The 22,090-nt window shown below is 42.9% G+C and overlaps 1 protein-coding gene across 2 annotated transcripts in view; it reads left to right on the forward strand.

The window, feature by feature from the left end:
* Positions 1 to 613: 613 nt before the first annotated feature.
* The window catches only part of DDX43 (DEAD-box helicase 43), a 40,587-nt gene continuing 19,110 nt past the window's right edge, over positions 614 to 22,090 (forward strand). Inside the window, exons 1-10 of one of the 2 annotated variants that reach the window (XM_060205383.1) lie at positions 614 to 987; positions 5,563 to 5,618; positions 8,356 to 8,482; positions 10,568 to 10,675; positions 13,243 to 13,324; positions 16,734 to 16,890; positions 17,142 to 17,260; positions 19,669 to 19,779; positions 20,379 to 20,520; positions 21,697 to 21,797. In XM_060205383.1, the coding sequence (XP_060061366.1) occupies positions 720 to 987; positions 5,563 to 5,618; positions 8,356 to 8,482; positions 10,568 to 10,675; positions 13,243 to 13,324; positions 16,734 to 16,890; positions 17,142 to 17,260; positions 19,669 to 19,779; positions 20,379 to 20,520; positions 21,697 to 21,797 (1,271 nt within the window). In that variant the 5' untranslated portion in view covers positions 614 to 719. The remainder of the gene's footprint in view (positions 988 to 5,562; positions 5,619 to 8,355; positions 8,483 to 10,567; positions 10,676 to 13,242; positions 13,325 to 16,733; positions 16,891 to 17,141; positions 17,261 to 19,668; positions 19,780 to 20,378; positions 20,521 to 21,696; positions 21,798 to 22,090) is intronic. The other variant, XM_060205384.1, reaches the window with a different exon arrangement.

Here is a 22,090-nt window from a genome sequence, read left to right on the forward strand (position 1 = left end):
CAAAAAGAAAAAAAAAAAAAAGCAACTAAGATACCCACAGGCCCTTTGGAATTCATCTGCACTAGTCCAGCCTTTAGGTCCATGACTGGTCAACAATTTCTTTGGCTTTGTATGTTAGCTCTCTTGTCAACCACCAAGTTCCAGATGCTAGCATGATGCCAACTGGAATTCCCTGGACAGACAACTCCACCAATATGTCCTGGAGCTCTGCTTCCCCAGAGCCCTTCCCCACTAGGGAAAGAGAGAGACAGGTTGGGAGTATGGATCGACATGTTAAAGCCCATGTTTAGCGGGGAATCAATTACAGAAGCCAGACCTTCCACCTTCTGCATCCCACAATGACCTTGGGTCCATACTCCCAGAGGGATAAAGAATAGGAAAGTTATCAGAGGAAGGGATGGGATACAGAGTTCTGGTGGTGGGAACTGTAAAGCTGTACCCCTCTTATCTTATGTTTTTGTCAGTGTTTCCTTTTTATAAATAAAAAAAATGTAAAAAAAAATTGTAAAAATAAAAAATGAAAGGAACATCCCACGGTCACACCCTACTAGAGCAAGGAGCGCTTGCAGTATTAAGAGAACGGATTGGTCCGATGGTGACGACCCCGCCCACAAGGCCTCATCCACCAATGGCTGTGCGGTCCGGGAGGGCAAGGGGCGGGGCGAGTCTCGAGCGGGCCCCTTAAGTAGCGGCTGCGTGGGTGCCCTGGTAGATTAGACATGTCGGGACTGCTTCGGGGAACCATGTCCAAGACGGAAACAGACGCCAACGCCTCCCCCTCCGGCGCTGCCACCCGGCGAGGCTCATCCCGGGCACTCGACCGGAGGCTGTCGGAGGAGCCGAGTCGAAGAGGTCGCGGGGGCCGGCGGGGCGGCAGAAGTGGCGGCTGGAGAGACCCCTCGGGCCCCCAGCAGCCTGTGACCGATGACCCCCAGGAACCGCCGCTCTGCTTTGAAGTGAAGAACGACTGTGTGGGCGCAGTGATCGGTGAGGGCGAGGGGACGGGGGCGCCAGGCCCGGGCGTGGGGGGGAAGGGAGCTGGGGGCGGAGCCTAGGCGGGGGCTCTCTGCACCCACCGCCTTGGAGATTCGTGACTCTCCCTGTGCCATCTCCAGTGCCTTCTGGAGTGGCATCTTTTATGTATTTTTTTTAAGCTTCTGTAAAACCTATTTTTTTTTGTAATTTTAAAAAATTATTTCTTTACTGGGGGATTAATGGTTAACAGTCCACAGTAAAATACAATAGTTTGTCCATGCATAACATTTCCCACTTTTCTGCATAATACTACAACCCCCTCTGGGTCCTCCTCTGCCATCATGTTCCAGGACCTGACCCTCCACCCCCACCCCAGAGTCTTTGACTTTGGTGCAGTACACCCACTGCAGTCCATGTTCTGCTTAGTGTTTTACCTTCTGATCTTGTTTTTCAACTTCTGTCTATGCATGAGATCATCCCATACTCATCCTTTTGTTTCTCATTTATCTCACTTAACATGATATCTTCAAGCTTCATTCAAGATGGGCTGAAAACAGTGAAATAACCATTTTTAATAGTTGAGTAGTATCCATTGTGTATATAGACCACAACTTGCTCAGCCGGAGTGGTATCTTTTAATGTCCCTACAGACACTGTGTAGGGAAGATGTTTTGGAGAAGACAGACAGATACAGATATAGATTTATAGATTTTTTTTTTTTCCTATGTAAGAGTTATTTGTTAAGCGGGGTGAGGATGATAGTGGTTGGGGAACCAGAGCATCACTCTGGCACATTGGTATACCAGGGGTTGTGAACTTGGTATTTCTTGCTTGAGAGTCCAAGGCTCTGTCCATGGTGCCATCTCCTGTACTTGCAGGATTTCTGAAATCTTTTTGTGGAATGGAAGTCCAGGCTCCCCACCCCCCCAAAAAAAAAAAAAAACAGCAAAGCAGTGTTGAAATCTGAGTACCATTCTGAGTCATTAGCCAACAAGTGCTCCTCAGAGAATATTACTGCATAATACGCACTTAGTTTAACTTTATGATTCATCTGCTGGGAAGGGGAAAAAAAGATTCTTCTTTTTTTAATAGATGGTGAGTCTTAGAAAATTGATTTTTGAAAAGCATTTAGAAGGTGTTGGGATGTAGACGTGCCCTATTTACTGTTAACTGAGTCCAACGTTAAATTCTAGCATTTTGCCTACTAGGTAAGGGAGCTATTGTTTTACTTTATCCCTTTTTTAACTCGATAGGACAGAGGGGAGATGAAGAGGTTGCTGTTATAAAAAGAGCAGTATAAGAGGGGCCGGATGGTGGCACACCTGGTTGAGTGCATATGTTACAGTGCACAAGGACCCAGGTTCGAGCCCCCGGTTCCCAGAGGGGAAAGCTTTGTGAGTGGTGAAGCAGGGCTGCAGGTGTCTCTCTCCCTCTCTGTCACCCCTCCCCTCTCAATTTCTGGCTATCTCTATTCAATAAATAAAGATTTTTTTTTAATTTTTAAAAAGAGCAATATAAAACAGATTGCTAAACCAGCTGGAAAAGTCTTTGACCCCTTAAGACTCACCTCAGAGGTCTGAAGGTGGATGCTCTATAAACAAGACCCTAGGTGTGTGGTAAAAATCCTTTAAGCTCTCAGCACTGAGCACCTGGAACAGCACCCACTCAGTGCTGATTCTGGATCTGACCTTTCTTCCTTTCTCTTATTGTGGCTAAGAAAACAACAGAATTAACCTTAGCAGGTCTAAGCATACAATGTACAATACAGTTTTGACTCAGAATCTAACACTGGATAACAATTCTGTAGAATGTTTTCATCTTAACGTGACTGAAACTACCCACTGTTCTACTCTGTCTCTGTCAAGTTATCACAGTAGGTGGTAACTCCTCGAGGCAGAAATCAAGGCACTATTTGATTTTAGGGATTGGTCCATTTCCCTTAGTGTAACGTCCTCAAAGTTCATTCATCTGTGAACACAATGTTTCCCCAAAGGGTAGAATGGCCTTCCTCAAGGGTACAAACTTCTATGACCCTGCAGGTAGTGTACTGGATAGAACACTGGACTCTCAGGTATGAGGTGGAGAGTTTGACCCTTGGCATCGGATGTGCCAGAGTGATGTTCTGGTTCCAATCTCAGCCTGCCTTCCCCACTAATGCATCTTTTAAAAATCTGGAAACTCCTGTTATATGTAGATGACGCGTCTCTTCATGTTCTTCATGTGTATCATCTGTTCATATATGTCTAGGTTGTTTCCACATCTGAGCTATGGTGACTAATGCTGCAAAGATCATGGGTGTGCAGATGGCATTCTGAAAGCCTGATTTTTAGTATTTGAGGTTAATACCTCAAAGTTAAATTACAAGATCATAGGGTTAAATTTTTTGAGGACCCTCCATGCTACTTTTTAATTTTGTAAAATTTTATTTACTTGTTGGATAGAGACAGGGATTGGTAGGGAAGGGAAGATAGAGAAAGAGAGACACCTGCAGCACTGCTTCTGTGTTCATAACGCTCTTCTCCTGCAGATGGGGACAAGAAACTTAAATGCAGGTCCTTGCACATTGTAGCATGATCACTCTACCAGCCCCACCACCACCCAGCCTCATTCATGCTGTTTTGCATAATGCATCTGTCTTTTGCTTCAAGTTTAAATTATTTTCAACCAAGGTTATCATAATGACTTTGTGCCTGCATGAGTCCACTGCTCCCTGCAGACTTGTTTTTATTAAATGCAAGCAAGAGATAGAGAGGGAAAAAGAAAGAGAGAGAGTCGAGCAGTAGCACAGCAGGTTAAGCACACATGGCGCAAAGCACAAGTACTGGCTCAGGAATCCTGGTTCGAGCCCCCGGCTCCCCACCTGCAGGGGAGTTGCTTTATAGGTGGTGAAGCAGGCCTACAGGTGTCTATCTTTCCTTCTCTCTGTCATCCCCTCCTCTCTCCAATTCTCTCTGTCCTATCCAACAATGGTGACATCAGTAACAACAACAGTAATAACTACAACAATAAAACAACAAGGGCAACAAAGGGGACAATAAATATTTTAAAAAGGAATAAAGAAAGAGAGAGAAGGAAAAAAAAGAAAGAAAGAAAGAAAGAAAGAAAGAAAGAAGAATGAGAAAGAAGAAAGGACATAGCACAGCACTTCTCCACCAATCATGAAACTTCCCCCATGCAGGGCCTTCCGTATGGTGGCCTGGGGCTTTGACTCCAGATCCTTTGACTCCAGATCCTTTCAGTATTGGCTTAAACAAGGCTCTTTTTTTCTTCATATGTAAACATACAGGGAAGGGCCTTGTGAAAGATCCCAAGAAGCTGTTTTTCCAAGAGTTTTAAGTTTTAGAACTTAGAGACAGTTTGGAAAAGAGGTATTGTGTTGACAGGGCGTAGAGATTCAGTCATGAGGTTCTGTCACTAACACCCATGGTGGGTGTGTTCAGATCCACCTGGTACATTGTTTAAAATGAAATATTATTGTACACAGATTGTGTCTAGAGGTTTCCCACGCCAGGCATCAGAGAGCTTGCTCAAAGATTTTTGTTTTTCTGCTTTCCACCAAGCAGTTGGCCCCTGGTTTATCAGACAGGAGACATTGTTAGTGAAACATCTCTTTCCTAGGAGCTAAAGCTAGGGAAGAAGAACATGTGAAAACTTGAAGTGAAAGCCTGGGAGAGGGTTGCTATGGCAAAGTAGAGATAGTTCATAAATCAAATAAAAAAATAAAATAGAGTTGGCCCTGCCTGGTTACAGCATCCTTCCTGCCAGTTCCTCCTTGCATTTCTATGGCAGTGGGGGGGGAGGGGGGGGCAAAGACTGGTCTGACAACTTCCTGGTGATGAGGCATGGCGTGGGGTTTTGAGATGAAAAACACTGACCTGGTGGGAGAAAAATGCTGATCCCTTTGATTCCCCACTGTCAGTTGTAGCCAGGATTCAAGTCACTGAGGTTTTGGAATCTTACAAGGGACCAGAGTCAGCACCCTCATGTGGCCCAGCTGATGCTTCAGGTGAGGTCCAGGCAGTGGCTCTTGAGTCTCAGTCAAGGGGAGTCATTGATTCAACAGAAAACTGAGAATGTGAATTTGTGGAGGAACTGAGAAAGGAGCCACCTGTCTCTCACCACAACTTGAAGTAAAAGGTCCTTGCTTTTTTTTTTTTTTTTCTTCCTCAAACTGCAAGTGATTACTGAACCCTGGGAACCTTTCTTTGGAATGTTTGAGAACTAGAAAACGTTCTTTGAGAGGCCAGAAGATAAGTCACCCAGTAAAGTGCACATCTCACCATGCTGAGGGACTCAGCTTCAAGTACCCTGCTGCCACATAGGAGCCCCTAAAAGGGGGAAACTTCATGAACAGCAGTACTAAGGAGTCTCTCTTCTCTCTGTCTCTAGACTTTTCTGTCTTTCAAGCTCAAAAAAAAAAAAAAAATGACTACAGGGAGTGGTGGAGTCATGCACAAGCACCAAGCCCCATCAATAACCCTGGTGGAAAAAAAAAAAAAAAGTTTTTTACCAGCATCAATGAATCTCTCTTACTGATTTTAACTTGGATTTTATTTTCCTGAAAAATGACTTTATTTTTAAAAACAGGTCGTGGAGGGTCAAAAATAAGAGATATCCAGAGTACAACAAACACCAAAGTACAGGTAAGTGGTCCATGTTCTTAAAGAGCAGCGTTTGGATGCTGGGTGGTAGCACACCCAGTAGAGTGCTCACATTACCGTGCACAGGGGACCATTCAAGCCCCCTAGTCCTCACCTGCAGGAGGGAAGCTTCACAAGCAGTGAAGCAGTGCTATGTGTGTTTTCTTTGTCTCATTCTCTCTCTGTGCCCCCTTCCATCTCAATTACTGTCTGTATCCAAAATAAATATTTTTAAAAGTTTTATTAAAAAAGAAAATAGCACAGTTCGTTTCTGAGTCTAGGTTATGCCCAGTGCTTAACATACTCTGGAAATAAAGAAGTTTTGCCAGACCTCTCCAGACTATTCCTTCTTTTCAAGAACTTAACCTAACTTGTGGCACATTTCAGACCTAGGCCTCTTGGCTCATGGAGTTAAGTCTTTGGGGGTGGGGGAGGGCAGGTGGTAGCACAGTGGATTTAGCACACATGGCACAAAGTGCAAGGACCGGCACAAGGATCCCCATTGGAGCCCCGAGCACCCCACCTGCAGGGGGTGGGGGTTGCTTTACAAGCAATGAAACAGGTCTGCAGGTGTCTGTCTTTCTCTCCCCCGTCTTCCCATCCTCTCTCGATTTCTCTCTGTCCAGTTCAACAGCAGTAACAACAACGGTAAACAACAAGGGCAACAAAAGGGAAAAAATAGCCTACAGGAGCAGTGGATTCATAGTGCAGGCCCATCAATAACCCTGGAGACAAAAAAAAAAAAGTCTTTAGAGATAAACGTCACTGAAGACTGATATCTTGTGGGCACGCTTCACACACCCTCCCAGAGTTTTTATATCAGATCTTGGCTCTGCTGCTCTGCTTCTATGTCCCTCAGCCCAGTGAGTTGCAGCTTCATTCACTAAGACCCTCGCTCCTTCCCTTTGTTTCCCTCTCCATTGAGTCACTTCTGTTTCCTGTTCTTCTCCAGGACAGTCACATCATTTAGGGGCATTCTTTTAATTTAATTTTATCAATTTTTATTATTTTTTTTATTGACACCAGGCTTATTGCTGGGGCTCAGTGCTAACACTATGAATCCACTGCTTCTGGAAGCTTTTCCCCCCCCCCTTCTCCTTTATTTGACATAGTAGAGAAAAGTTGAGAGAGAAGGGGGAGATAGGGAGAGAGGAGATCTTCAGATCTACTTCACCACTTATAAAGTGTTCCCCTGCAGGTGGGGGTCAGGAGGGAATAGGGAGAGGTCAAACCTGGGTCTTTGCACATGGTAACTTATGTGCTCAGCTGAGTGAGCCATCACCTGGCCCCCTTTGTTCTTTTCATCATCATCATTATTATAGTTAGGATAAAGACAGAGAAATTGAGAAGAAAGAGGTAAAGAAGAGGAGGGAAAGAGACATACTTGCAGCACTACTTACTACTTGTGAAGCTTCTCTCCTTGCTGATGGGGACCAAAGGCTTGAACCTGAGTCCTTGTGCATAACATGTGTAAGCTGGCCCTTGGAGACATTCTTCCTAACTGGCCTTCCAGTTGGCTTCCTTCTCCACTGTTGGCCAGGAAAATCTTTCTAGAACACACCTCATGTGTTCATGACCTTTTCTTGCCTGAGAACTTTTTAGAATATCAGACTTCTCAATGTGATCCTCTAACTTTGATTTTTTTTTTTTCAACCTCCAACTTCCTCTTCCTTCTCTCCCCAGTTCCTCTCCTTCTAGAACCTTTCTCGGTCCTTATACATTCTCCTAGTTGCTGTAACTCTTCGTTGTTAGTCTTATATGTCCCCATTCTGTGCTGGTATTTTTTTTTCCCTATCCTCTCAGCAGCTTTGAAACACATACACAGTAGCAAGCATTATTTCAATCATATCATTGAGCATAATAGCTAGTGTCTAAGTATTACTGAATCAGTGAGGATATTGGGATTGTGCATCTTGAAGTTATGCACACTTACTGATTCTAGTCTCCAAACCCCTGTCAACCCCTGTCAGGATGTTGCTTCCATGACAGCATATACATGCCTAAGCATAACATCCCCTCAGGTTAAAAATTTACATCAGTTCAATCATCTGCTATTTACAGAGTGTATGAATTAATGCAATCCACGCCAACCCTCAAGTCAGGAAGATTTTGCCAACCAAATTATCACTGCATAGATGAGAGCAGTCAGGTTCTCTGTTGGCTGTTGATACCACCTGTCAGATTATCACCTTATGCTATCAAAATTGCTAAATTTATTCCCTGCTGGTCATAGCAGTTTTAAAGATCAGACTGGGGGGGGGGGGTCAGTTAAGCACACATGGCACAAAGTGCAAGGACCAGTGTTAGGATCCCAGTTCAAGCCCCCAGACCCCCGGGCCCCCACCTGCAAGCCTGCAGGTGTCTGTCTTTCTCTCCCCCTCTCTGCTTCCCCTCCTCTCTGTTTCTCTCTGTCCTATCCAACAACAACAATGCAACAATAACAACAAGGGCAACAAAATGGGAAAAAATGGCCTCCAGGAGCAGTGGAGTCATAGTGCAGGCACTGAGCCCCAGCGATAACCCTGGAGGCAAAAAAAAAAAAAATTTAAAAAGACTGCCTTGCTCCTCCCCACATCCAAACAGGTTGGTCTTAGGGGGAATATTGGTGGCAGCCCTTTCAAAACTGAGACCAAGACACTGATGAGTAGTAATACTACATGTTGCTTCATACTTTACATTATTTGAAGTAATGCGGCTGGTGGTGCATTCTTACCTGTTTTTCCCTTGTGCCTCCTTGTAGATAATAAAAGGATACCCTACAGCTGAAGTCAAAATTTTTGGTAGCAAGGCTATGCAAACAAAAGCAAAAGCGATAATCGATCATCTTGTTAGAAAACAAGAAAGTTACGATTCGGAATCCAAAGTTGGTAAGTAATTTGTGTCCATTACAATTGTATCAAATTTCTTCAGTTTTGTTAAAAGCCCTAGCTGATACTTTTCCTGATAAGAAAGCTTTTAGATTCCTATAATTAAAGTTGGTCTATTAAAAACTGTCCTTTCAAACCAGAGAGCATTCTCAGTGGTTATGCAGTAGATCTTCACGTTCAAGATTCTGAGGTCCCAGGTTAATTTCCCAGCTCCACCATATGTCAGAGTTGAGCAGTGCTTTTGTAAAAAATAATCATAATCGGGCCAGGAGGTGGTGCAGTGGGTTAAGCACACATGGTGCCAAGCGCAAATACGAGGATCTCGGTTCAAATCCCCAGGTCCCCACCTGCAGGGGGCTCGCTTCACAAATGGTGGAGCAGGTCTGCAGGTATTTTTCTCTCCCCCTCTCTGTCTTGCCCTCCTCAATTTCTCTCTGTTCTAGCCAACAACAACATTAACAACAACAAGAAAGGTAACAACAAAGTGGAAAAAATGGCCTCCAGGAGCAGTGGATTCATAGTGCAGGCACCGAGCCCCAGCAATAACCCTGGAGGCAAAAAAAAAAAAATCATAATCATAAAATAAATATAAAATTGAACTACTTTCTTTTTCTATGAAGTCCCATAATACTTTTGTCTTTAAATTAAACATCTAGGGTAGGGGTAGTTAGCCTAATGGTTATGCGAAGAGACTCTCCTGCATGAGGCTTCAAAGTCCCAAGTTCAGTCCCCTGCACCACCATAAACCAGAGCTGAACAGTGATCTAGTAAAAATTAAATAATTAAACATCTATTTAATCTTCATGGTTAAGCCTAATGGTTTTACTCTAGTCACAGATGTGTAAAAACACAATAACCTTTTATTTTATCTTACCAGAATACTGCTCAACTCTGACTTAATAGTGGTGGGTAGGGGGTTGAACTTGGGGCTTTGGAGCCTCAGGCATAAGAATCTCTTTGCACACCCCTCTCCCCCTGCCCCTAAACACAATAATCTTTTAAGACAAGTCACTTTTAGTGGTATATTAATGGTAAAACAAGAACTAGTCCTGGCCTTTTTTTCAGTATAGTCTCTTCCCTAGATCATGACTGACTATTCGGGTATTTTTAAAACATCCCAGATTCTTGGGCTGGGTGGTGGTATACCTGGTTGAACTCACGTGTTCCCATGTTCAGGTACCCAGGCTCAAGCTGCCAGTTCCCCTTGCAGGGGGGAAGCTTCACAGGTAGTGAAGCAAGTGCTGTAGGTGTGTCTGTCTGTCTCTCTCCCTTTCTATCTCCCCTACCCTCTCAATTTCTATCTGTCCTTTCTTCCTGTCAAATAAAAAAGAAAGAAAAAAATCCCAGATTCTTGTAGAATAGAGGAAAAAATGCTTTGACCTAGTTCCAGAAGGAACATGGAAACAAAAAAAGAAGATTCTTGGACTCTGATAACAGTATTACCTCTTGGCATTGCTTGGGAAGAAACCTCAAAGAATTCTCTATGACCCTCTTACCTCTAGTTAACCTGAGGTGGCATCCACCTCACAGAATTGTTGTAAAAATTAAAGGATGTATGCAATTTGTTAGCAGACACTAAGTTCTTACACTAGTTTCTTTCTCTTCCATAAATGGAATTCTTTTTTCCATGTAAAAAATCTAAAATAACACAACTGATGACACAAACCATGACCACAGTAATCAGGGTACTAGTACCCTGGATTTTAGATTCAAACATTATTTCCTAGTTATTAGACATGAAACAGTAAAATGGTATTTGGGGGATTTTTTGTACTGGTAGAACTTGTTTTGAAGCTAAGTTGAGGGGCCAGGTGGTGGCGCACCCAGGTGAGTGCACATGTTACAATGCGCAAGGACCCGGGTTTGAGTCTTGGGCCCCCGCCTGCAGGAGGAAACCTTTGCAAGTGGTGAAGCAGTGCTGCAAGTGTCTCTCTTTCTCTGACTCCCCCTTCCCTGTCAATTTCTGGCTGTCTCTATCAATAAAGATAATTTAAAAAATTTAAATAAAGTAATAATTTTCTTTCACAAAAGAAGCTAAATTGATTAAACACATTTTAAGCAGACACCATTGCATTCACCCCTCAGTTGGAAAAGATGGAAGAACAGACGATGGTGTCACGGAAGATCAGCCGTTGATTGATTGGGATCAAATTCGAGAAGATGCTTTGAAATGGGAGAAAAAAAAGTGGGCAGGTTAGTGCAAAAGCTTCACATTTACATGTAAAGTTTGTGTTTCTCTGGAGACCTTCATCCTCTAAGGTTCTTTTATGTTGAGAAATGAAATGGGGTGGGGTGGGCAGTAGTGCCTAAAGATCCTGGTTCGAGCCCCCAGCTCCCCACCTGCAGGGGAGTCGTTTGACAAGTGGCGAAGCAGGTCTGCAGGTGTCTGTCTTCCTCTCCTCTCTGTCTTCCCCTCCTGTCTCCATTTCTGTCTTTCCTATCGTACAACAACAGCTATAACTACAACAAGGGCAATAAAGTGGGAAAAATGGCCTCCAGGAGCAGTGGATTCATAGTGCAGGCACCAAGCCCCAGCAATAACCTTGGAGGCAAGAAAAAAAAATGTAAGAACTGGTAGTTCTTAATAAAAAAAATAATGAATGTGGTCTAGGAGATGGCACAGTGGATCTAGCATTAGACTCTATAGCATAAAGTCCTGAGTTCAGTCCCCAGCAGCACGTGTATCAGAGTGATGTCTGCTTCTTTCTCTCTCTCAGCCTGTGTTCTTGATGAATAAATAAAATAAAATCAGGGAATTGGGCAGTAGCATACCAGGTTAAGTACAGGTGGTACAAAGCACAAGGACCGGCACAAGGATCCGGATTCGAGCCCCTGGCTCCCCACCTGCAGGGGATTCACTTCACAAGCAGTGAAGCAGGTCTGTAGGTGTCTGTCTTTCTCTCTCCCTCTCTGTCTTCCCCTCCTCTCTCGATTTCCCTCTGTCCTACCAAACAACAATGACAGCAGTTACAACAACAACAATAACAATAAAACAGCAAGGGCAACAAAAGGGAATAAATAAAGAAAAGGGGTAGTTTAGTGGTCTGGGAGGTGGCACAGTGGATAAGGCATTGGACTCTCGAGCATCTGGTCCTGAGTTCGATCCCTGGCAGCACATGTACCAGAGTGATGTCTGGTTCTTTCTCTCTCTTTTACCACTTCTCATAAATAAATAAATAAATCTTTAAAAAAAAATAAAAGTGATAGTTTATTCTTAAATAGTAAGGAGACTGTCAAAAGATAAAAATCAGCTTTGTGATAAGGTTTCATGTGTCTTTATAAAAGTTTCTTTTTTTTTTTTTAAGATTTTATTTATTTATGAGAAAGATAGGAGGAGAGAAAGAACCAGACATCACTCTGGGACATGTGCTGCCGGGGATCGAACTCAGGACCTCATGTTTGAGAGGCCAATGCTTTATCCACTGTGCCATCTCCAGGACAACTAAAACCTAGTTTCTTTAGACTACATGTATACATATGCATGAGAGAGGAAGACCAGAGTTGCACTCAGGCATACACAGTGGCAGATTGAACCCAGGGCCTCATACATGGGAGTTTCAGTGATCTACCACTGTGTTATCTAACTGACTGAAGTTCCATTAAAGATTGATTTATTAATGACAGAGATAAAGAGAACCAGGGCGGGGGCCGGATTGTGGTACACCAGGTTGAACACACATTACAATGAGCAAGGGCAGGTTCAAGCCCCGGGTCCCCACCTGCAGGGGGAAAGCTTTGCGAGTGGTGAAGCAGGGCTGCAAATGTCTCTCTGTCTCTCTCCCTAATACCCCCTTCCCTCTCAATTTCTGGCTATCTCTATCCAATAAATAAATAAATAAATACAAAAAAACAATTTTTCTTTGAGAACCAGGGCATCGCTTTGGCACTTGTGATGCCAGGGATAAAACTCAAGACCTCTTGCTTGAAAGTTCTGTTATTTTACCCACTGTACAAGCTCCTAAGATCCCAATTATTTTTTATTTGCACCTGATTGAGTACACAGAATTCTATGCACAAGGACCTGAGTTCAAGCCTCCAGTCCACCTGTAGGAGGGAAGCTTCACAAGTATGAAGCAGGTCTGCAGGTGTCCTTTGCATTCTCTCTCTCCCCTTCCATCTCAGTTTCTGTCTCTCCAATAAATAAAGAAAATATTAATAAAAAATAATTTCATTTTTTAAATATAATTTTGTTGTGTGGAAACTAATTGGAGATTTATTTACATACTTACGGGAGAGGAGAAAAAGAAAGAAGGAAGCAGACCATCCCTCTGTTACATGCAATGCTGGGGATCAAACTCAGTGCCTCATGCCTGAGAGTCCAACATCTACTTTACTGTACCCCCCGCTGAAAAAGAAAGGTAACGAAGAAAAACCAAATCACAATCATGTAGACATTAGCTTAATTCTGTCTGGTAAAGGATGGAGCAGCTGTCTAAAATGGCATAATTCTGGGCTGGAGAACTCAGTGGGTGGAGTGCATGCCTTGCCACAGGCATGGCCCGAACACCACATAGGAAGTTCTCTGGCGCAGGAGGAAGTCACGGTGCTGCAGTGTGTCTCCCCTTCCGTCAGAAACATGCAGCTTGGAGAGGTGAAGTCACATGTACAAGACCCCAGCTGCCAACAAGATGTCTTATAAATAACATGTTGTAATGTGAACTTGAAATCTGGATTTTAGTATGGTTTCTCCTACGTTAAAGAGTCCATGGAACACGATTTCTTAGCATTTCTCAAACTTTAATTTTTTTTCTTTACCTCAGACTTACCTCCAATTAAGAAAAACTTTTACACAGAGTCAGAAACCACAAGTTCAATGTCAGAAGTGCAGATAGACAACTGGAGGTGGGTTGTTTGGTCTTATTATTATCATTACCTCTTAAAGTGAGTTCTTATACTGCTGTTAGATCAGTTTCTTGGGCAAATATTTGAAATGGCTGCATTTGAAAGCCACATTCCAGATTCAGATGAAAATGTGCCCACTTGGTGTATTTCACCAAAGTAAAAAGACTCTGGGGTGGGGTGAGGGAGCAGGGTTCAGGTCTGGAGCATGATGGCAGAGTAGGGCCTAGTGAGGGTTTTGTTCTTATTTGAGTTTGTGTGCGGGGGATCAAACACAGGATCTCCTTTCTGGGAGGCAGGCGCTCTGCCACAGAGCTACACCCTGGCCCCTGAGGGTTGTGTTCTTACATGGAAAACTGCGAAATATTTTGCATGTACGAACTATTCGATTTACTGTTGACTGTAAAACATTAATCCCTCAATACAGAAATTTTTAAAAGCATGAAAATAAGGGAGTCGGGCAGTGGCGCAGTTGGTTCATTGCAGGTGGCGCAAAGCTCAAGGACCCGCATAAGGATCCAAGTTCAAGCCCCTGGCTCCCCACCTACAGGGGAGTCGTTCAAAAGCAGTGAAGCAGGTCTGCAGGTTTCTGTCTTTCTCTTCCCCTCTCTGTCTTCCCCTCTTCTCTCCATTTCTCTCTGTCCTATCCAACAATGAGGACATCAACAACAACAATAATTGCAACAATAAAAAAACATGGGAAACAAAAGGGAATAAATAAATATTTTTTTTTAAATATTTTTTAAAAAGCAAAGTATTTGATGAATAAAGGTGTGACTACCCAAAGATAGCTATCAGGCATATAAAAGATAGCCAGGATAGTTGAAGAAATGATTGTTATTACTGCATTTATTTGTTTTTATTTCTTATTGGGGTACTAATGGTTTACAGTCAGCAGTAAAATACAGTAGCTAGGGGCCAGGTAGTGATGCACCTGGTTGAGTGCACATGTTACAGTGTGCAAGGACCCAGGTTCGAGCCCCCAGTCCAGACCTGCAGGGGGAAAGCTTCACGTGTGGTGAGGCAGGGCTGCAGGTATCTCTGTCTCTTTTCCTCTCTGTCACCCTCTTCCCTCTCAATTTCTGGCTGTTTCTGTCCAATAAATAAATAAAGGTAATAAAAAATACAGTAGCTGGTACACATGTAACACTTGTCAGTTGTCCACATAACACTCTAACCTTCCCCCACCCCAACACACACACACACACACACACACACACACACCCCTAGGCCCTCCTCTGACATAATGTTCTGGGACCTGAATACTCCCCCCTACCCCAGAGTCCTTTACTTTGGTGCAATACACTGACTCCAGTCTTAAGTTCTGTTTTATGTTTTCCCTTTTGTTCTTACTTCTGAACTTCTGTCTATGAGTGAGATCATCCCATGTTCATCCTTCTCTTTCTGACTTATCTCGCTTAATTCCTTCAAACTCCATCTAAGCTGAGGTGAAGAAGTTAAATTCACCATTTTTATTAACTGAGTAGAAATATATATGTCACACAACTTACTCAGCCATACATTTTTGGACACCTGGGTTACTTCCAGGTTTTGGCTATTACAAATTGTGCTGCTGAACATAGGGATACACAGATCTTTTGGGGTAGATGTGTTTGGTTACTTAGGAAATATTCTCAGGAGACAAGTTGCAGGTTCATAGCATAGGTCTACTTCCATAGCATAGTTCTACTTCTACTTATAATAAGAGTTCTCCAGACTGCTCTCCACCAGAGGTTGGACCAATTTACATTCTCACCAGCAGTGTAGGAGGGTTCCTTCACCCCCACAACCACTCTGGTACTTGTTACTGTTATCCTTTCTGATGTGTGGCATTCTCACAGGGATGAAGTGGTATTGCATTGTTGTCTTTATTTGTATTTCTCTGACAGTCAATGACTTGGAGCATTTTTTTCATATGTTTGTTGGCCTTTTGGATCTCTTCTATGATGAACATTCTGTTCATATCCTCTCCCCATTTTTGGATGGGGTCATGGGTTTGTTGTTGTTGCTGCTGACTTTGGTAAGCTCTTTATGTGTTTTGGTTACTAGCCTTTTGTCTGATGTATGACATGTAAAAATCTCCCATTCTGTAAGGGGTCTCTTTGTTTGGGTAGTGGTCTCTTTAGCTGTGCAAAAGCCTTTTAATTTGATATAACCCCATTGGTTTATTTTTGCTTTAGTTGTCTTTGTAATTGGATTTGTATCATTGAAGTTACCTATAAAATTTACATGGAAGGTCATGTGTAGATAGCATAATGGTTATACAAAGAGACTCTCATACCTGAGGCTCCAAAGTCCCAGGTTCAGTCAGAGCTGAGCAGTGCTGTGGTAAAAAATAAATAAATAGATGGAAAATGAGCTGCCAATATTTTCCTCTAAATGTTTGATAGTTTCTGGTTTAACATCGAAGTCCTTGATCCATTTGGAATTTACTTTTGTGTCTGATGGAAATGTAGTGGTTCAATTTCATTCTTCTGCATGTTTCAACTCAATTTTTCTAATACCATTTGTTAAAGAGACTGTCCTTTCCCCATTTAATTGTCTTGGCACCTTTGTCAAAGGTTATATGTCCATATGTTGAATTTTAAATTGAAAAAAGCTCATATAGGAACCAGGCAGTGACACACCTGGTTAAGTGCACACAATACAGTGTGTCAGGACCTGGGTTCAAGTACCTGCAGGGGGAAAGCTTCACAAGTGGTGAAGCAGGGCCACAGTGTCTCTCTTGTCTCTTTCCCTCTCTATCTCCCTCTCCCTTCTCAATTGTCTCTGTATCTATCCAATGATAAATAAAAACTTTTTTTAATTCTTTAAATAGTTAATAAAAATCAAAAGGCTCATAATGTCTTATATATTGCACAGCAATTGTAGAGATTTCTCCAACTGTTGAAAGGTCATAAGAAATTGACCTGATCAGCCTGATTATTTGACTGACTTCTTATTCTTCAATCTTTACTACCAAAGTGTGGTAGAGCTGAAAGTATAGTTAGTCTGGAATTGGGGTGAGGCTCAGACTTTGGATAAGTATCTCCTGCTCATCGATCAGTTGAGAAGTATTTGTGAATCAGTGGAAGAAGCACACGTGCAACATTATAGATCTTCAAGTATTTGCCAAAACAAGATTTTGATCCTGCAGCTTGTGATCTTCAGGTTTTATTCTTAACTTTGCGTCTTTCGTCAGTACATCAAATGTGCTCTGTGTGTGTGTACACACACACGCTATTCTTCTGATGAGAAAAAGATGGGGTTCACTTCTCTTTCTTAGTTATTACGTTTCACTATAACATGAATGTCTGGCTTTAACATGTTGGTATTGCATTTTTTAGATACAATGTAATCTAATGGGGGGGATGTCTTGTTTGGGAATTAAAGTAATGAGAAACCACTAATCCTGCCTCTCTTTTCCTTAAAGGAAGGAAAACTATAATATAATGTGTGATGACTTGAAAGATGGTGAGAAACGTCCTATCCCCAACCCTACCTGTAAATTTGAGGATGCCTTTCAATGTTATCCTGAAGTTATGGAAAACATTAAAAAGGCAGGTTTTCAAAAACCAACCCCAATCCAGGTATGCTTTCTTGGATTCTGATATTACCCTGACCGTCCCCCTCAACTCCAAATCATACTTGAATGTTAGAAGGTTAATCACTGGGAAGCAACTGTGTCTTAAGGACTGCTCCCTCATGTCCTCCTGCACAAAGGTCTAGCATGCAAAAGTCAAACAAACAAACAAACAAAAAATGTTATTGAAAGAACTTTGGGGCTGGGAGAAGAAGAGCAAAAAGAAACATGCTTTTAATTCTTATTGTTCTGTTTCAGTCCCAGGCTTGGCCAATAGTTCTGCAAGGAATAGATCTTATAGGAGTAGCACAAACTGGAACAGGGAAGACATTGTCTTACTTAATGCCTGGACTTATTCACTTGGACTCTCAGCCCATGTAAGAGTTTCTATAACTAGGTTCTCTTTATAAGTTGTTGGGTTTTTTTTTTAATTTTATTATCACGATGCTCAGATTACCCGTATCTTTTTAAAATATTTATTTTGATAGGGTAGAGAGAAATTGACAGGGAGAGGGAAGGAGACACTTGCAGCACTGCTTCAGCTGCTCATGAAGTTTCCTCCTGCAGGTGGGGACAGGGAGATTAAACCTGGATCCTGGTGCACTGTAATGCATGTGCTCAACCAGGTGTGCCACTGCCCAGCCCCCATAAGAGGTCTTTTAAATGTTGTGTGTGTGTTTTTTTTTTAAAGGGGGCGTGGGGCTCGGTGAGATGCACAGGAAAAGGGGGAGGATTGTTGGGATATTGTACAGATGTGGTTGAGTTAGGCAGGACCCATAAACCATCATATTTCCATGCAAGTATTACTATTTACATATCAGTCTTCTGCCTTGTTTTAAAAATGACTCCTCTGCCACCACATTACCCCCTCAGGGTATCGCCCATTCCCGCAAGCTAAAAAACTACAGCAACCATTGCTACGGAAGCTTTCTACCTTCCCAGAGTGCCTTGTTTTCTGCACCCCCTTTCCTAGCTAATTCTGTCCCAACTTGCCACTTCCGGAATTCTCCTATAAAAGTCACTCCTGTTTCCACTCTCTCTCTTTTTCTCTTCTGTGTCCCGACCTGGAGAAGGGCTGGCGTGCATAGCGGGAGGCAGCCATTTTGCCAGCTCCATGTGGCCTAAACCCACTGTGCTCACACCCGACTCTGGAGTGTCCACATGAATAAAGATTTGCATTCCTACTTCACCATGAGTTCCTGGTCTCTTCTCTCTGGTGATGCTAGCCCAGCATTCTGGTGAAATAGCAAGGCACTCTGGGAAGGTAGAAAGCTTCTGTAGCAATGGTTGCTATAGTTTTTTAGCTCACGGGAATGGGCAATACCCTGAGGGGGTAATGTGGTGGTGGAGGAGTCATTTTAAAACAAGACAGAAGACTGATATGTAAATAATAATACTCGCATGGAAATATGGTGGTTTGTGGGTCCTGCCTAACTCAACCACATCTGTAAAATATCCTAACACCTCCCCTTTCTTTTTATCTAATGGCCATAGTATCAGGAATGCGGGATGCTTTGTGAGGCAGGGAGTCTGATAGGATGAGGCACACCTTTGGGGTTACTACTGTCCCTCCTTGCCCAACCTCTCAGGAGAGAGAGAGACTAACAGGATTGACACACTCCTCAGGTTCAAGCCCTGCCAAGCTCAACTACATCCTCACAATTTCCCGACAGAGGATGGATTTCGGGTTGTCTGGGCAGGGTGGACATCTCTCTCTCTCTTTTTTTTTTTATATTTATTTAGTTATTTATTAATGAAACGGATAGGAGGAGAGAGAAAGGACCAGACATCACTCTGGTACATGTGCTGCCAGGGATTGAACTCAGGACCCCATGCTTGAGAGTCCAACCCTTTATCCACTGTGCCACTTCCCGAACCACTTAAAGGTATTTTTTGAGATTTACTTTACTCATTTCACGAGGTTGAGAAGGGGCGCGGGGAGGCCAGAGCAGCACTATAGTGAGTGTATGTGGCACTAGGATTCAGACTTGGGACCTCATGCTTTGTTGTGTACAGCCCACCTGCTATACCACCCTTGCCTGCCCTTTTCAAAGGTTTGATAGATTAAGATACCAAGAGTCAGGGACATGACTCAACATGCACATGCCTCACATGCTTGAGACCCTGAGTTCAAGCAGAACCCAGTAACTAGGAAGACAAATACAAAACACTATAAATAGTGGAGTGGGTCCAGAAGGTGGCACAGTGGATAAAGCATTGTACTATCAGTCATGTGGTCCTGAGTTCACACCCCAGTAGCACATGTACCAGAGTGATGTCTGGTTCTTTGTCTCTCTCTCCTCCTATCTTTCTCATTAATAAATAAAATCTTTTTTCAAAAATAGTGGAGTGATAATTCTGCTCTCTCCCTACTTTTATTTCCTGTTGGGGGAGGGAGTCTAAATACATGATTGTTTGTTTGTGTTCCTTTTTTGCAGAGATGGGGCCTTGTACAGTTTCACCCTCCCAGTTACTTTTCCATTCAGATAGAGAAAGAGAGGGAGAGACACAACTCCAGAGCTTCCTCTGGTACTTTAGTGCCTCCCGTGTGGTGTCAGAACTTGAATTTGGGTCAAACCTGGGAAGTGATACAGTGGATAAGGAGTTGAACTCACAAGTCTGAGTTCTCAAGTTCAGTCTCCAGCATCATTGTGCCAGGGCAATGCTCTGATTCTTCCTCCCCCTATTAATAAATCAAAAAACAAACATACAAAAAAGATTGCTGAGAGATTGTACAAGGTATCTGTAATCCATGCCCTAACATCAATTTATTTTCTCTCCAAAGAACTAAAGAGAAAAGGAATGGGCCTGGTATGTTAGTCCTTACGCCCACACGAGAATTAGCCCTTCAGGTAGAAGCGGAATGTTCTAAGTATACGTATAAAGGTCTTAAAAGGTGAGTCACTGTTTTGACCTTTCCTAAGTAAGTATTTTAGTCATTTATAGCTTTATACATTCTCCCCATTATTGGTCACACATTTTTTTTAACTTTATTTATTTTGGTAGGACAGAGAGAAATTGAGAGGAGAAAGGAAAAAGTAAAGACAGTGAGAAACCAGCAGCACTACACCAGTCATGAAAGTTCTTCCCTACAGGTGAGGACTGGGGTCTTGAACCCAGGTCCTTGCACACAGTAAAGTAATAGGTGTGCTCACCAGGGTGCACCACAACCCAACCCCTGGTAACACTTTTTTGAAAACGTGTTTAGCTCAGTTTGGATCAGTTATTACCCCTGGCTCAAATCAGCTACCCCCAGGATAGTGGGGTTGAATTATGATGTGAATGTGACTCTTTGGGACACATCACCACAGACTGCTGGGTGGATCATTCTTAGAAACACATAGTTAATACCAAAGACAGGAGACATATTTTTCATGTATGCAACATTTATTTTGTTATGTACTGTAGAGTTTAAGTGCTTCGGTTGGTTGGGCTTTTGAGTTGGGATGAGATATTTCTGACCTGAACACAAATCTCTTGTTTGTTTTTTCCAAGTGTTTGTATATATGGTGGTGGAGATAGAGACGGACAAATACAAGATCTGTCAAAAGGTGTAGATATCATTATTGCAACTCCTGGAAGACTGAATGATCTGCAAATGAACAACTTTGTCAACCTGAAAAGTGTAACCTACTTGGTAATCATGGAGTAGGAGCTTGGGGTGCTAGGAAGAAGAGCTGAACCATTAATAAAGTTATTCCGGGAGTCCAGCGGTAGCGCAGCGGGTTAAGCGCATGTGGCATGAAGCGCAAGGACCGGCATAAGGATCTGGGTTCAAGCCCCTGCCTCCCCTCCTGCAGAGTAGTCGCTTCACAAGCGGTGAAGCAGGTCTGCAGGTGTCTATCTTTCTCTTCCCCTCTCTGTCCTCCCCTCCTCTCTCCATTTCTCTCTGTCCTATCTAACAATGACGACATCAATAACAACAACAATAACTACAACAACAATGAAAAACAACAAGGGCAACAAAAGGGAAAATAAATACAAATGTATTTAAAAAAAAAAAAAAAGAAATTCTGTGGTCCAGGAGATGGTGCAGTGGATAAAGCATTGGGCTCTCAAGCATGAGGTCCCAAGTTCAAACCCCAGCAACACTTGTACCAGTGTGATGTCTGGTTCTTGCTCCTATCTTTCTCATTAATAAATAAATTCTTTTAAAAAGATATTTCTGGGGGGGCCGGGCAGTGGTGCACCTGGTTAAACATACATAGTACTAAGTGCAAGGATCCAAATATGAGCCCCCAGCTCCCCACCTGCAAAAGGAATGTTTCACAAACGGTGAAGCAGTTCTGCAGGTGTCTGTTTCTCCTTCCTCTCTCAATTTCTCTCTGTCCAATCCAGCAACAACAACAGTAGAAAAAAAAAAAATGACTGCCAGTGGATTTGTAATGCAGGCACCGAGCCCAATGATAGCCCTGGAGGCCAAAAAATCAAAATATGTTCAAAAATGAAAATAAGATGCTTTATTTTCTTCCCGGAGAAATGAAAATCATGTCTTAGGTAACAGAGGAAGTGAGACAACTTACCTTTTAGTATTACACTCCAAAAAGAGAAAGCACACTGGTCCCACACAATAGAGTGCGTGTGTGAAGACCCAGGTTCAAGCCCGTGGGAGAAGCTTCACATGCAGTGGAGCAATACTGCAGGTGTCTCTCTGTCTCTGTCTTAATTTTTATCCACTGCCCCCCTCAAATGACCACCCGGAATGGTGGAATCATACAGCCACCAAGCCCTTGTGCTAACTAACCCTCATGGCAAAGAGAGAGCGTGTACATATTAGCAACCTTCCCATCTAACTGTAGTCATTTTAATGTAGGTGTTAGATGAAGCTGACAAGATGTTGGATATGGGATTTGAACCTCAGATAATGAAGATTTTATTAGATGTGCGGCCAGACAGGCAGACTATTATGACCAGGTAGGTTTTATGCCTAGTTGCTATAGACATAAAAATCAGATGCTATAGAAATCAGTGACAGGGTTGGGAAGATAGCATAATGGTTTCTGCAAAGAGACTTTCATGTCTGAGGCACTAAATGTCCCATGTTTAACTCCCCAGAATCACCAAAAGCCAGAGCTGAGCAGTGCTGGTAAAATGGAGAAAGGAGTCCGTGATAATCAGACTGAGAGATAGTTCACCTAGTAAAATGCATACTTTACTCTGGTTCAAGTCCCCAGCACCACATGGGAGCACTATGCACAGCACCAAGG

Source organism: Erinaceus europaeus, chromosome 13 (assembly GCF_950295315.1).
Source record: "Erinaceus europaeus chromosome 13, mEriEur2.1, whole genome shotgun sequence".
NCBI classification, from domain to species: Eukaryota; Metazoa; Chordata; class Mammalia; order Eulipotyphla; family Erinaceidae; genus Erinaceus; species Erinaceus europaeus.